A 15846-nucleotide genomic window follows, 5' to 3' on the forward strand; every position below is an offset into this window, starting at 1 on the left:
CACCGTTATTTGATGTCGTGACTAAATCAATATATCAAGATTGAAATAAATTACTTGCTCCGGAAGATGACCAAAAACAATCAGTACTGGTAATTATGAGGATTCGCTTGCAGATAATTAAGATGCTCGATCGTCGGCCCGTCGTGGCGAAAACGTTTGTTCTTACAGATGTAAAGATTGAACAACTCCAATTTCAAAGCCATAAATGCATCAGGCTTTATGGCATTTATGGGGGTATATATGTGTGTGCGTATGGATATGGATTAATACATATCTAAAAGCAGGGGGTTAGAGAGAGAAATTTCGCATACAACCCTGAGGTATGAGAGAATTGGAGAGACATCCTTGTTTCCATGACATGACATTTCTCAAGTATGCCCGTTTGAATTGTTATTTTTAAGAGTTTTTATAAAAGTATATACTATAATAATTTAATATAATATGAAACAAAACAGTTGATTGAAAATGCGAAAAATTACAATCCAAACAAAAGCAAAAACCAACCCTTGGAACTCTCTAATTTCTCCACAAAAGTGCAGAACCCATCAGGCAGAACCCTTGGTGTCCCATCTCTTTATGCCCCAAGCACACACGAAGGATACACATCGAACACAAAAATAAAGATCATACAATGGAGCAAGAAAAGCTAATCGAAGTCTTGGTCTTTGACAAATCAACAAAAGGCGTCCAGTGTAGTTCTGAGGAATGGATTTTTTTTAAAAAAAAAATTTTTATTTTGTACCAAGTACCATCATGCAATTACAGTAAACTTCAGGGGAGACATTAAATCATCGGCAAAAGAGGGTATAGAGCTTATAATCCTGGACAGGCTCTACCTTCTGCAGTTCGTATTGAACTTTGCAGGTACGAAGAACTTTAACCGTTTCCTCACTTCATGCCTGTCGTTCACCTTAAGGGGTCCCAAACTCCAAGTCTTTACAATGAACCGAATTTACATTAAGTCGTACATGCTACCAGAGACGCTTCAATAAACGGAATCCACACACCCCTTGGTTAACTAAGATCATCGTGCATTCACAAGACAAATATTCAAGAATGCACTTGTTATAACCACACAAAAAAAAAAAAAACCTAAACAAAAACATTTTGCGAATTAACTAACATTCACATGTGCCAATAGAATAGTAATATGTAAAAGCGTGATTAGCAATTGACAAAATGTAACTTGTTAGTAGGTTATATGGAGCCATCTCTCCCCAGCCATCGCCTTTTTCAGTTGTTTGTCAAATAAACAATCCATCATTTTTGTATTTGCCTCAAACAATCCAAAGCCAGGTAAAGGAGTTAAAAATTCTTTGGCAGGAAAGCGTTAAGCGCCCCGCAGCCCGTTCAATATGGGATTATATCCTCCATCCCAAAATGGGTTTTGCAAAACCAGAGCACTTGAATGTCTAGAGTTCTGCTATTACAATTCCATCATGTCGACAAAACTACTTCACCACTGGGGAGGGAGGGGGATTAGAGAAGAATGCATAGCAGCAACTCCATAAAATGAAGATCATAAAGTGATCAGGGTTTGCTTATACTAAGAGATTAAAATGCTGTTAAAAAATATTTAAACAAAGCTACTAAGGATGCCAAAATATGAGAACAGCCACTCCAACCACACAAGCCCTGCAAGCAGAGAAGTAAACAAGGAATTCAGCTAAATTTCATTTCAAAGGATATCTTAATCGGCAATGCTAATCATGACCATGCAGATAGAAGAGGAAGATTCCTGGATAAGAATGAATATAAATTACAATATCAAAAGATGTCAAAGAAAAGATTTACAGACGCATACAAATAAGTCTGCAACACGCATCAAACATTCTACCACACACATCTACAGATATCAACACTGGTAGTATGTGTGCTCATGTCACCAGTAGATGTCTTTTTAAGCTAGAACCTGAATTAAATACATTCTCACAGGATAAAAGATTCTTATCTATTCTCTGTTGGCCACCATATACACACAGCCTGACATGCACAAGTACATTATTTGAACCCAACTGAAACATCTTGCCAGAAAAACAATACCAAACACGCACTAGAAATTGTGATAATACAATGACAATCAGACAGGATAATGATACCTTTCATGATATACTTATAATTATGAACCGAAATTGGCAAACTCAGACAGAGCAGAACCAAATGGTTTACAAAATGGAACATGGAAAAAGAAGGAAGCAAGCCACCATCCATGGGTCAACTATATGTCAGCCCCATGTAGACTAATCCATTTGTGCCAAAGTAAAAATTCAACAGGATTAAAAATCCAAAAGCTCCAAAGAGCTGAAAAGAATTCCCTTTGCTTCTGATTAATCCATTTGGTTAACAGTGTGACAAAGGGCATAAGCTTGAAGTTGCTTTCAGACCAGTTCAATTCATGCACATATACAAGCAGAAAACAGCAAGGTGCTCCGTGATGCAATAAGTTGTTGAGTTGATGACATATTACAAGAAGACTTTTTTGGTTTGAAAGCTTGGTCCACAATACACCCCTACAAACCATACTCCTAAACTTCAATCGCAACAAAAGCAGGCCAATGACATAGAAACCTTGAAAGCAAATTGCCACATACCTTAAAATAAAACATGATAGTTTTCTCAAGCAAACTATGATTTAACAACTTTTACAGATAGACAAATGCATCAGAGTTACATATACCACTGCGAGCAAACCTTAGTGGATTGATCCTAAAACCAAGATATCAACCTTCAGGTGAACAAAGAGATTGATGGTATCAAACAAGATGAGCAATAACCATGCTGGACCTCAGTCTGCTCGGATAGCCAAAAGCAAACCCACACCTGTATCTCAGAGTGGAAGTGAAGTTCATGACCGGCAAACCGATACAGCAGGGAACTGTCAAGAAAATGCATTTCTAACAATTTCATACTCTGCTATAAAGGGCGTGCTTCCACAAAATTAATCAGCCAAAAAAAGGGGTCAAAATGCGTCAAAGAAGAGAGAAAGCTTTTTGGGGGGAGTTCAAACATCCCTGAATCATTTTATTCTGTCTAATAACTTAAAATTTTAATTTGGGAGCATTTTGGCAACAGAAAGAACACAGAAAATAACACATACACTAGTCATGAAGCCTGAAATGTTAATGAACTAGATATGGGAGAACGCTAAGGTGTCTAAAATGCTAGTGAGAGTACCTAATCTAGCGGCCAGCATTGAGACCCAGAAGCATGTTGTTTTCCTTGGGGAGGTACCAAACGTTCCCACTCCTAGACAAGGTGGCAGCATTCTCCCTGGAAGCCTCAATTCTCCGGAGCTCAATCAAACCAGTCCCAGCAGCTTCAGTTGCCTGAGAAATCAACTTGGCAGCCTCACTTTCACCCTCAGCCCTGATGATGGCGGCCCTCCGCTCCTGCTCAGCCTTCATAACCACAAACTTGGAGCGCTCAGCCTCCTGTTGAGCCACCTGCTTCTGCTCCACGGCCTTGGAGAACTCGGCCCCATAGGACAAGTGAGTAATGGCGACGTCATCCAGCACGATGTTGAAGTCCTTGGCGCGGCGAACCAAGCTGTCACGAACCAGAGCAGAGACGTGGGGCCTCTCGGTGAGCAACTGATCGGCGTTGAACTGGGCGACAACGGCCTTGAGGACCTCGTTGCCGATGGAGGGAAGCACTTTCTCGTCGTACTCGAGGCCAAGGGTTTTAAAGATGATAGGGAGGCGGGGGACCTCGGGTCGGGAGAGGACCCGGAGAGTGAGGTTGACCATCTGGAGATCCTTGGTGCCGGAGATGGAGGAGAAAGTGTGGGGGCGGGTACGGATGTCAAAGATGAAGGGCTTCTGGAGCCAGGGGATGAGGAAGTGAGTACCCTCTCCAACGGTGTCGTCGATGACACCGCGGAAGCGGTCGAAGAGGACAGCCCGCTGCCCTCCGTCGACGGTGTAGAGGGAGGAGTTGAGGACGGTGGCGCCGATACCCAAACCAAAGGCGGCGCGGGCTATGTTGGTCAGGAACGAAACTGCTGCCTGGCTGCTACCCATTTTTCCCACCAACTACGTCGGAATCTGATAACAGAGAGAGAGAGAGAGAGATAGAGAGGGGAATGGAAATGGTGGAGCCGGAAAAGCGAGGGTTTTAGAGGGCAGCTTGGGGCCGGGGGCGTCGGTGGGGTGGGGTGGGGAGGGGTGGGCTTTGTTTTTTCGGGGAAGGGTCAAATTCCAAGGGTGGATTGCTATTCAAGAAATTTGCGGACAATCGAAAACCCTACTAATTCTATTGCAATTCTCAGCCCATAATTTCAGTTGGGCTGCGGTGCGGGTCTCGCCTACCTACTTATGCAATCTTCTATACTTTCTCCCCAAACTAGGAGGCATGAACGCGCTTCGCGCGATAGAAATATAAGATGCCTGCCCAGTTTTGAACTAATTAAAATAATAATTTATGTAGAAAAGTATATTTTTTAGTATAGGTATTCTGCAAGTCTTTTTTTGTCAGCGAATTTTTGTCTTTGGAGGCCAGAGAAGCTTGAAATACACAAAGTGAAATTCAATAATTTTTCCTAAATTATTGGGTTGCAATCACTTGTTTATGCCAAGTTCTAAATAATTATATACAAATGAGAGATAAATTTGTTCGTTTCATTATAGTTTTGCTCTGTCTACGTATATTAAATATGTATCTTAATTAAAATAACAAAATGATATTTTGTATTTGTTTGTCTCGTATTGATACATTTTGTTTCTTAATTTTAAAAAAAGGTTGGCATATTAATAAAGCTTTATAGTTGATCATTTCATGCAAGATTAGATCTTTTGTGAAATCTTTTTCGTTCTGGTGTTGGGTGGGATGGAAGAAGTAGGGAGTCAAAAGTTGATGGTGATAGAGACAGCGAGATTGTAATGATTCATTCTAAAGTCATAAAGAGCTGGTATTTTATTGGAGAATGAATTTATTTTTATTTTATCCGATAAATAAATTTGTTTATGAAAAAATGGGTACTCTGTTCTTATAATGGAGGAAAGTCATAAAGAACTGGTGTTTTTATTGAAAAACGAATTTATTTTTATTTTATCCAATAAATAACTTTGTTTATGGAAAAATGGGTACTTTGTTCTTATAATGGAGGAAAGTCATAAAGAGTTGGTCTTTTATGGAAAAATATGACTTTTGTGAAAGTGACCGCGATTTGTTTTATAAAATTATAAACAAAAAATTAGAATGAATTTGTTTATTTTGAAAGTTGTATAACGGTCGTTAAACTTCAAATATCCCTTCCTTAAACTTCAAAAAAAAAAAAAAAGAAACTGGGCAGGGCACTCAAAATCTTCTCAACGAATTTTCGTCTTTGGAGGCCAGAGAAGCTTGAAATACACAAAGTGAAATTCAATAAGGCACTTCACATTAAAAATGACATTACTTGTTTTTGTATATAAAAATGACATTAATTGTTTTGTATATAAGAAGGCATTTTCTTTTAGACACGTTAACAATTATGATATACCCAACACTTTTATAGGTTATACAAACGTCATAAAAAGAAAATTAAGATCTAAATTGTGGAACTGATTATAAATTAATTACTGTTGAAAGTATATTTAAACTATTAATCTAATCTAGGACGAACACAAAAAAAATGAAAAAGCAATGTGCAAAAAAAAGGAGGTCCAAGAATTGAACTTATTTCAAAAATAATGAACCAAATAAAGAATCAATTTTTGGAAAGCTCTATAATCTCGCCTTACATTACTTTCAACTTTTTCTCTATATGATTTCTTGATTCTTAACCCCAAAGTCTTTTTCTCCCATCAAGAATGCTTCAGAAATTATATGATCAATGTTCACTTGTATAGTGTGACTGCTATTCATCAGCGATTGAGTGGGTTTCAACTTCATGAGCTAGGAAAGAACATCTTCCCGAGCTCCTAATATACCATTTTCACATTGTACCCTTACCATTATTCAACCAATGTTCAAGCAGAAACATCTATCTAAGCAAATAGAACAAAATATGTTCAGAGAAAGTCACTAACTGCATGGAATACAAAAAAAATACATAACATCATGATCCATAAATACATATAAAAAGAGTAAGGTATATACAAACTGAAATGGCAACAACGCTATTACAGAATTTCTGTGCTTGAGTCCTCTAACAACTATAACTACATAATACACATTAACTAAAAAACATCCAATGAAACTGCACTCATAATCAAACGACATGAATGCCTAACACAGGACAGCAGATTCCTTCCTCTTTACTGTTTAGCCACATGAACACTCAGTTCAGCATTCTGCAGCAAAAAATCAGAAACATAATCATAAAATGCATAAGCATAAATAACCAATGAATTCCTAGTCTGTACACACTATTTATTCAGTCAAAAGCATTCAAAATCATTCAAGAAGAATAAGTGTAATCATTCAGAGTCTGTAATCATTTAGCAAGATTTTGATGTGCTAAAAAAGTTAAATGAAATAAAAAGCTTTCATCATGGGCAGATTATTAAGTATATGAACTTGGGATGCTCTAAAAGCCAACAATGCTCCATATCCTTTCTTCTAGTGCATACAAACTGAACCAATCTAATAAATAATCATGACAATCATCCAAGTTCATTTCATGAAAAGCAATTGTAAGAAAAAGACGAAAAACCATCTACTTAACTCTTTCAAAATTCCTTGATAGATAAATAAGATAAGATAATTCAAAAATTAAGATAAGACAGATATTTTCTTAAAAAATAATGAAAAAAAGGCTGAAAAAAGAGTACAACAACTCAAGGTATATGCCTAACCTCATTTTTTCTAGGTAAGATTTGTTTTTCATGCAAAAGTTCAGCAGAAATACAGCCAACTAACCACATGTCTACTGCCGAATCATATTTCGTAGCTCCAAGAAGCAACTCTGAAGGTCTGCTCAATACATAGAAGAGTAAATTTTCTTGATTGAAAATTAAGTTATAATATCAAAGACATGGGTCAGCTATAAGGGAAAATCACCATCCATGGTCTGTGGTTATTGGAGAATGATTATGGTAGTCCAAAATCTGCTAGCTTCAGGTTTCCCTTATATCTATGAGCATACTGGAGCCTGCCAAACCAAAAACCAAAACATAGTATCATATGCACACCTAAAATCCTAGATAATATGTTTAGAAAAGAATAAAAAAGTTAACCTTTGATATCTGCACGTTATTGAGATGACAGTAGTGAAGACCAGTAAGCAGCTACTTCATATAACACAACAAATACATATTATTAGAACAAGTTGAGTGATGGATGCTTTGTTGACAAAAAAAAAGTGATGGATGCTCATTATAATGAGTAAATCCTCCTTGTCCAAGGTCACATACATTGATATGTTGAATTGTAAATCTCAATCCAGGACAATCAGCAAGTCCCGTCAAGCTGTGGTCCATATACCCAAAAATCATGTAAATACTGCCATTGTATCTATTACCTTCTGCATTTCAAAAACAAAATACCATTTTCGATCTCAGTATTTGGGAGTTCAGGGGCATTGAATTCTTACAGAAACAGGAACCACAAACTTGAAAATTTCTGCACGTCTAGTTACCTTGATTCACTTGCTTATCAACCTCATGATCTGAAAAAGAAGGATGAGTACCAGGAGAGGCCACAATCTCTTTCAGTTTAATGACATTTTCATGCTACAACTTCCTTAGAATTTTTATTTCATGCATGGCAGTTACAGGAAACTACAAGAAAAAATTATGAGTGTTCTAAAAAGAGCAGGCATAACCATTTATCCGCTAAGGAAATTAAAATGTCATAAGCTAAGAAAATAAGAAATTGGGTAGAATAACAACAACCCTTCTTTTTCATTGTCCATGCGTATCTTCTTTAAAGCAACAACTTCTCCAGTTTTGCTTTCTTTGGCCATATATGCTTGGTTGAAAATTTGAGAGGAAAAAGAAAAATCATGGACTAAAAAGAAAAAATATAAAATAAAAAGATAAAAAAAAGGGAAGCTAAGCATCCCAGAATGATGTGATAACAAAAATACAAACAATAATCAAAATTCATGTAACCATCTAAAAGGCACAAGAGAAGGAAACCTTTATAATCATCAAAAGCAAATCTAACAAAACAGAACTCAAATCTAAGAGGGGAAGAAAATGAGACAGATAGAAACATAGCAAAATCTTTTGATACAACGAGAGGGGGAGGAGAGAAAGCAGAAGTAGGAGAATGAGAGAGGTAGGAATGGGAGAAAAGATAGAGGAAGTTTGAGGAAGAAAACTGCTGAAAGCGGTAGATTAGTGGAACATTGAACTGGAAATATTATTGGTCACATAATTACTAACCTTCAACTCAACTGATACTTATCCACATACAATTCCAAATTATTTCATTGATAATGCAACTAATCATTCAACCTAATTATTTCCTCACACAACGAGTAAACCAAGATCTCAAAATTTGAAATATGCATTTCATTTGATGCAAAAAATGAGAAAGAAGAGGAAACCAACAAAAAAAACATCAAACCACCAAATGCAACAGGCCAAGCTATTAAAAACCAGTAAATTAGACCAAGTGCCCAACACCATTGTCGCCATATTGCGACCAGGAAATGCAAAAACGGAAAACATGTACCTCAGGAAACCCTTCGAAAAGTCAATGAATAGCATCCGAACATCGAATCTGCATAGCATCGAGAAATAGTTGAATTAAAGAACTATTTGTACAGTATTATCTCAAGCTACAATCCACAATATACCATCAAAATAAACAAGCACTTGCCTCTCCAAGACGATCTCTTGCAACAAATCCTGACGGGCTCAACTGATTACATAACACCCATGAATCTCAGCACTATCCTGGCCATGGATTCTTAAACATTGCCAAACCCTATCCATTTCAAACCTGGACAGGATTAATCAAATGAAAAAATCAATTTACTCTAATTCAAAAAAAAATTGAAATATTCTTGGTTCTTACCTCATGGCACATGTGCTTTATTTGTTTCCTTGCAAGAACCAAATTTACCAAAACAGCGCAGCACGGGGAAGAAAAAGAAGAAGAAGAAAGCTGCGGCGGCCGAAGGTTTAAGAGCTTACTGTGGATTAGGGTTCTGCGGAGCCGCCCACGTTTGGAATGGAAAAGCTTGTTTGAGACCACATTTAATAGAAAATGAGAAATTTGGTAGCCTTCACAAGCCAACGAGAAAAGCAAAATCAAAGGAAAAGAGGAAAATCACCAAGCTTTAAAAACAAAACGGGTTCAACTGAATGGAGTTGGCAGAAGAAAGCTGAAATTAACCTATTGCTAATGAAAATCATGGAGACTAAGCAGAAATTAGGTCCAGAAATTAAAATAAAAATAAAAAAAGAAAAGGCAGAGGAGAGGAGGGGCGGCGCTGTCTCTGCAAATGGGAATGATGCTGTAGAGTAAAGGGAAGGAGGAAAGGGAGTAGCTGAATGGAGTTGGCAGAAGAAAGCAGAAATTAACCTATTGCTAATGAAAATGATGGAGGCTAAGCAGAAATTAGGTCCAGAAATTATAAAAAAAAAAGGCAGAGGAGAGGAGGGGCGGAGCCGTCTCTGCAAATGGGAATGATGTTGTAGAGTAAAGGGAAGGAGGAAAGGGAGTAATGGAGGTATACGGATAGGGCAAGGGAGAGCAAAGGGGAAAGAAGGGAGAGCAGGAGGAAGAGCGGCGGGAGATAAGATACGATACTCTTAGGGTTAGAAATTAGAAAAAAAAAAAAAAAGGAGGAGGAGGAAGAGAACCAAACGGTTGGACCCCTGCAACCCAGAGAACGCGAGAGACCGACGATCGATGCTCCTTGCGTGGTTAGAAGAGAAACGGATATCTTGACAGGCTCTTGTACCAGGGCTAGAGGATAAGAAACAGAGCAACATTGTGCAAAAGAAGGAGAGAGAGAAGGTAATGGGAAGAAGGGCATGGGATACCGCCAGATAGAGAAACAAGTCCATTAATGCGGCAGGCAATGCAGCAGAAGGCACATGGGTTACTGTCAGGGGAGAAAAACAAGAACAAAGCGGAAGCCGTCGCGCAATGCGCGAACAACGTAATGCTCTCAACCCACATGCGCGGCACGTGAGAGGACGACGAAAAACCTCCAGGTCACCACAGCTCTTCGCATGTTATCTACTTATGTTGAAAAGAGAGGAGAAAAAAAAAAAAAAAGGCGCTTTACCACCCCCTTTGAATTGATGCCTTTAGGCGGTTGCTTCACCTCATTAACCCGCCGGAACACCCCCACTTTTTCCTATCTTTTGGGTTACACTTATGAATACGACAGCCCACCAATCTCTCATGTACTAGTATTATGTATGGAAACAACTATTATGGTTAGTAATCAGAGTGTTACAACACACTCATTCAATTCAGGAATTGTACGAGTTTCTAACTCCGCTTAATTATACATTCATGGTATATGTAATTGCTAATCTTTTAATAGGAATAGTGTGTAGTCGACATTTGTTTAACTAGTAAAGATATTGGTTGAGATTAAGGTGCAAACAAGCCGAGTCGAGTCAAGTCGAGATTTGGCCTAATCGAGTCGAGCCTCTAGTTAATTTTGTAAAACTCGAACTCGAGTTCGAACTCGACGAGCTCAAAATATCAAGCTCGAGATTGAGTTTAAAATAATAATAATAATAATAAATTTATTTTTAAAAAAATAAAAAATAATTATTTATTTTAAAAATAAATAAAATAATAATTTTTTAACAAATAATAAAATATTAGGGATATATGTGTAATTTTACTATTAAAATAAATATATATATATAATTGAGTTTAATGTTTTTGAGTTCGAGTTCAACTTAATTAGCTCGAGCTTAATATTGACCGAGCTCGAGTCGAGCTCATACTCGAGCCACTCGCGATCGACTCGATTCGTGAATACCCCTAGTTGAGATGCTTGCTGTTCAAACTTACGGCCATTTGGACCATTGGCCGTCACTAAAGACTTTAAGTTTTTGTGGGGTGGGAGGTTAAGAATCTAAATCTTACCTTTTATCATTTGTCATGTGACTTGCCATTTTAAATGCCTTCTTCTAGATTCATACGGATTCATAGTGCACCTATCTAATCCGATGATGGTTCAGTTTTCATCGATTTTCCTGTACGTTCAGTTGGACCTTCCATTTAGAATAGGTTAGAGTAACAGTAAAAGTAGGTGTAGAGTAGATAAGCGACGATTAACCTCAAAATAAAAAATTTTTTTTGATAGAGACTTGCTATTCTAAGTTTCTAACCATCACAAATACAAAAATGTTAATTAAAAAAATTTGTGAGAACCTTGGACCCCCGCCTGGGATAAGGCCCAGGTAGCCAAGCCCAATTAATTTTTTTTTTTTTTGGTCAATGCAGTGGGTATCTGGATCCGTGGGCTGGTTACCGTACGATCCAACTAATTCCACTGCGTGGCCGGGAGAGGCTGTCCAACATCACCGACCAGGTAAACCCGGGGACTCGATCCCTGGACGTGGCTCTCTCCCAACTAGGACTACAACCACGGAACCGAACCCGAAGGGCACCAAGCCCAATTAATTTTACCCAGCAAACAATCAACCTCAACTGTACTCTCAGCCACCACTCACCAGCCACTACTGACCCCTGTCTGGGAGACACTTCAAGAGGCGGAAACACCCCAAAGAGGCAAGCTAGCCATTGGGCGGCGGCGGCGGCTGTGGCTGTTACCAAATTAACTACTAGTACGTGGTACTTAATACTCCTTGTTTAGTGACTTGTTTTCATTATTCTCTTATGTTATGATTAGTTACCACTTTTAAGGTACAGAAATATGTGTGTGTCTCAAATTTGTTTTGTTGGGGTTATCTGTTTTGATCCTCTGAGCTCCATTCCGCTCAGCGGTAAAAGTGTTAGATGACCTGTTTATATTTCAAAATATATTACTCCTATCAGTTACTAAACTTAAAACGCCATCATCCCTCTGCTTCTTCTTTTAAAAACGAAAAATGCATTGCAAAATTTCTTCTTGATTTGGATCCTGTGTCTACCTGAGGGGCAGAAAAGGGTATGATGGTGCAGAATTGATATGTAGTATCGGAGTTTGTTTATATGTTGGTTTTGTTTTATGGGAGAAGAAGGATACTCTAGGTAGTTTGCCTTCTTTGATGGAATTTTTCTTTTGGATTTGACTTTGGTAGTTGATAATTGGAAAGCTTCTGAATGTTACATTACATGAAAGGAGGTGGATTATTATGCTTTTCCCAACTTTTCTCAGTATGTGACAAATTGATCCTTTCTTGGTTCCTGCTTATCCAGCTAGGAAAATTTTGTTTGACATATGGTCTTAGTTTTGGGGTGAGCAAACTCTATTGTGATTTTCAATCTCCTCCTTTGCTGTTGTTTTTTGGACCATGTTCACCACGTTGGCGGATCTTTGAATATGAAATTGGTTTGTGAATAGAAGTATCCATTGCTCCAGACGCATATCTAAGTGCTAATCACTGGTGTATTACGTAATTGCTAGTGTTCACAAAAATATACAGCTTGAACTAAGTCGTGTCCAATTGTCCTTGACCGGCTCGTTGTCATTAAACCCCATTCTAATGCTTGCCTTCTGTAACAAATGAATGTACACACTAATCAGCCTAAACAACCCACCAATTGAACTGCGCATGATAGCTTGGTTTTCCATGCAGCCTATGTCTACCTCTTTTTAGTCCTAAGTTGATTTACCCCCCTTGCTGCTATTTGGAGTGCCTCCTTTCTTTTAAACTGATCTTCTGTTTATTTAGCAAAATTACTTCAAGTGGAGTTGGTTGACATGCTACTTCCACAAGTACTACATGGTTGCTTAAGTGAGCTATGTATTGCTGGTAAATGATGGAGCTTCAGTGCAGAGGACAAAACTGCTGTGGCTGTTGGAATTTATCTTGGTTTATGCAAAACTGTTGCTAGTTGGTGTTGGAATTTGGAGGGCGTCATGGATTTCTAGTGATCTGTAAAAGTTCGTCGTAAATTACTTGCAAGGCAGCGACACAATTAGCTCCAGGTGCTTCGGATCTCGTGGTGAGTGACATCACAAATAAGTGTCGTTGTGGACTCAAAGTCTTTGTCTATCTCCAATTTCCTGGAGATAACACATCATCTTGTGGCCATCACTGACCTTGAATTGTCCTCTGGAAGAGAGTTAAAGTAGAATAGTATGGCTTTTGCAAGCTAGAGTGAGCAAAAGACCTACGATTGATGCCTCTAGGCAGTGTTGGTCCCCATAATCATTTGCATTGGAGTGTTATGCAGGCTAAACAGCACATATTGTTGGCCTCACCTTCACAGAACACTTGACTTCATTATAGATCATGGGATAATTAAGAGAAACAAATGTGTAAGCATGGGTCTGCTTCATTCATCCTTGTAATTATTGTTGTTGGTGCAACAGGAAAAGACATGTCAGCAAATTATTTTAGAGCATTACAAAGTGTTGGTATCCCCAAGGAGGTGGTTGGAGTGGGGGGCTGCCGAAAATTTTCTGCTGGGGGTGGCAAAGCAAGGAAGGGCTCTAAAGGTGGTGGGGCTGGTGATGCTCCAAAGGAATCAATGCTCAGTAAAGAAGTCAAATCCACTACAGTTGTTGGTGCCACTATTCTCAAGAATGGAACAGACCCAAAACTCTTGCCAGATGCAGAATACCCTGATTGGCTGTCATACCTGGTTGACAAACGCCCAGTACTCAGCGAGCTAAGAAGGAAAGACATAGAAATTCTTCCTTGCGAGGACCTAAAACGTTTTGTCAAACTGGACAATCGAGCAAGGATCAAGGAAAATAACTCCATCACAGCCAAGAATTGAGTTGCTGTTTACAAAGGTCCACATATTTTTTATGAATCTAAGTTGTTGCTCTCAGCAGAGGTGGCCCTGTGGCTAGTTTGTTTTGTTTGGAGAGATCCATTAGGATGTTAGAATCGGATCTGTTTAGAAGATTGCTGTAGGCTTTTTGCCGACTATGCATCTATACTCTTGCTGTCGAAACTTTGACATGGTCTTTATTGATGTTTTACAGAGATCAATGCCAGAGTAAATAATTCTCGGAGTTACCACAGCCAATCTGATTGACAAACAAATTTTGTCTCTCATCCTGCAAACTGACTGCCAATGTCTGGGGTTTCTTCCCAACCCCCTAAAACAAAATTGTGCAATTTTTATTTTTTATTTTTGGAACTATAGGTCGCTTACAGGAATTATTACAGATTGTGCATTTTCTTCGTTATAATGCCAGAGGGCATAGCTGCATGCATGCCGTTTCAGGTAGCATCTTGGCCATGTGTGGGATGTTCCCACTTCTCCTAGATTGAGTGCATCTTTAGATATTCCGTTTGTGTGGTGCATTCAGTACTGAAATGGACGGTATTATTTGTCTGGTTAGGTACCCAAACCTTCAGGATCTGGACTCCTACATGTAGCCACCTTATCTTGTTTGCTCATTCTCCACAAAGCCAAAACCCAATCGGCATAAAAATAATGGGTGTCCCGCGTGGATGATGTTGGTGACTGTGTCCCACTTTAACCTTGGCGGGCCGGCTCTCATTTGTAGGTGGTGCAAGCTTTGGAAGTTCGCAGTATTGAGTATTGATGAACGAAATTCTAAAAAGAGTTGAAAACTCTAAGTCGGCCGGGAAATGGAATGTGCAGATCGGCGAACTTTGTCGACTGGATTGCATGCATGGTTTTGTTTATGGGAGACAACGATGGGGTAGTTGAGGAAGAGGAAACGACACCATGAAAATGAGGTAGCAATGAATGGATGCACAATATTGAATGTCACATGCATGCATGCATTGTCAAAAAAGCAGGGCGGCCAAGCAGCATACTTCCAGTTCCAGTCCCTGAAACTAGTCTCTCGTAGCACATTTGATCGTTCGGAAAGCTGAAAGCTGCTTTTTCATATGGGGCTTTTCTCCTTTTTTTTTCACTTTTTAAGGGCAAAGTATATCATATCATGTGGGTGGGGGGTTGTGTGGTCCATCATTGATGTCTCCATTTACTAAGAGAAGTGTCCATCATTGAAAACAAGCACATCAGGTCTGTATACGATGGATGCTCAGCAGACTCAGCATAACACGATGATGATAATATTAATAATAATGAGGGATGAAAAGAAAAACATGTGGAGGATTTCCCGCAAGCTTCAATGGGTGCAGGTTTGCAACGAAACAAACAAACTAGTAAGCCTAAAACACACTGATATTGGCATATGAAATTGCATTATTTTAGAGCTTTTTAAAGCACATGATTAAAGGGCAAATGTTTCACTCCAATTACTAAGGTGGTGCAACTTTGCAAGGATGGAAGTTTAGTTGCATTGCAATTTTTCACATAGATGCATCAGAGGCACATCAACCTGAATGTTTTAGCCCGAACAAGTAAAAAATAACACAGTTTCTATATTTTATTTCACCTAGCGGCCAACAACTTTTTAGAATCATTTTGCCCAAGTAACTAGAAAGGCTCCACTCCAAGTCCAGGATGGGTGGGAGGGGGGAATTTTGGGTTTTGGTTGTTTCTTTGTGTTTGCTTGCTTATCAGGCCAATCCATGATCCCTGATCTTTTGTGATTTGTCCGGTAGCCTGCAGCCTCAGTTATGGCACTTTTCTCCGTGCTTTCTTTTCCCACCTTCCTCCCCCTTCCCGTTCCCTGTAAAAACCATTTTTCCTTATAAAAAGTAAGGTCAAGAATTAATAAAGGAATTTTTGAAACGCATTTGATGATAAAAGTCAAGAATTAAACCAAAAAAAAAAAGTACGTTAAATTATTAAGCCTGGTGGATACTCACAAGTTGTGTGTGTGTGTGTTTTTTTTTGTGGGGCTGGGGGGGGGGGAACGTCAATGAAGTGCAAGAC

At 38.7% G+C, this 15846-nt stretch overlaps 2 protein-coding genes and 1 long non-coding RNA gene across 18 annotated transcripts; 1 reads left to right on the forward strand and 2 right to left on the reverse strand.

Moving 5' to 3' along the window:
* Window positions 1–1301: 1301 nt before the first annotated feature.
* On the reverse strand, window positions 1302–4332 carry LOC113722930 (prohibitin-3, mitochondrial). 6 transcript variants are annotated; one of them, XR_011818235.1, is made up of 3 exons: window positions 3175–4178; window positions 2726–2875; window positions 1302–1635 (listed from the first exon to the last, which is right to left on the reverse strand). XR_011818235.1 is itself a non-coding variant. In XM_027246164.2 (2 exons), exon 1 carries the CDS (start codon window positions 4017–4019, stop codon window positions 3180–3182), a length of 840 nt encoding a protein of 279 aa, XP_027101965.1. In that variant the 5' UTR covers window positions 4020–4332; the 3' UTR covers window positions 1302–1635; window positions 3175–3179. The 6 variants fall into 6 exon arrangements, 1 of the variants encoding a protein (XP_027101965.1); XR_003456850.2 differs by having other exon boundaries at window positions 2692–2875; XR_003456851.2 differs by having other exon boundaries at window positions 2678–2875.
* Window positions 4333–6028: 1696 nt separating this feature from the next.
* LOC140010895 (uncharacterized) lies at window positions 6029–9924 on the reverse strand. Of its 8 annotated transcripts, none has more exons than XR_011818088.1 (7): window positions 8947–9913; window positions 8749–8871; window positions 8602–8649; window positions 7335–7588; window positions 7158–7211; window positions 6777–7072; window positions 6029–6272 (listed from the first exon to the last, which is right to left on the reverse strand). It is a non-coding gene; the product is annotated as an uncharacterized lncRNA (long non-coding RNA). The 8 variants fall into 8 exon arrangements; XR_011818090.1 differs by lacking the exon at window positions 6029–6272 and having other exon boundaries at window positions 6864–7072; window positions 7158–7208; window positions 7335–7444; window positions 7559–7588; window positions 8947–9924; XR_011818085.1 differs by lacking the exon at window positions 6029–6272 and having other exon boundaries at window positions 6864–7072; window positions 7335–7444; window positions 7559–7588; window positions 8947–9919.
* A 1592-nt stretch (window positions 9925–11516) lies between these two features.
* On the forward strand, window positions 11517–14052 carry LOC113722929 (uncharacterized). Of its 4 annotated transcripts, none has more exons than XM_072060291.1 (2): window positions 11517–11693; window positions 13388–14052. In XM_072060291.1, the coding sequence occupies exon 2, from the start codon at window positions 13396–13398 to the stop codon at window positions 13795–13797; it is 402 nt and encodes a 133-aa protein (XP_071916392.1). In that variant the 5' UTR covers window positions 11517–11693; window positions 13388–13395; the 3' UTR covers window positions 13798–14052. The 4 variants fall into 4 exon arrangements, with proteins under 4 accessions (XP_071916392.1, XP_071916390.1, XP_071916389.1 ...); XM_072060289.1 differs by having other exon boundaries at window positions 11518–11700; window positions 12744–14052; XM_072060288.1 differs by having other exon boundaries at window positions 11518–11693; window positions 12744–14052.
* The last annotated feature ends 1794 nt before the right edge of the window (window positions 14053–15846 follow it).

Source organism: Coffea arabica, chromosome 7e (assembly GCF_036785885.1).
Source record: "Coffea arabica cultivar ET-39 chromosome 7e, Coffea Arabica ET-39 HiFi, whole genome shotgun sequence".
Taxonomy (NCBI): domain Eukaryota; kingdom Viridiplantae; phylum Streptophyta; class Magnoliopsida; order Gentianales; family Rubiaceae; genus Coffea; species Coffea arabica.

Coding starts and splice junctions, on each gene's coding strand:
- LOC113722929 (XM_072060289.1), top strand. CDS start 13,330: ATGTGTAAGCATGGGTCTGCTTCATTCATCCTTGTAATTATTGTTGTT.
- LOC113722930 (XM_027246164.2), bottom strand. CDS start 4,019: ATGGGTAGCAGCCAGGCAGCAGTTTCGTTCCTGACCAACATAGCCCGC.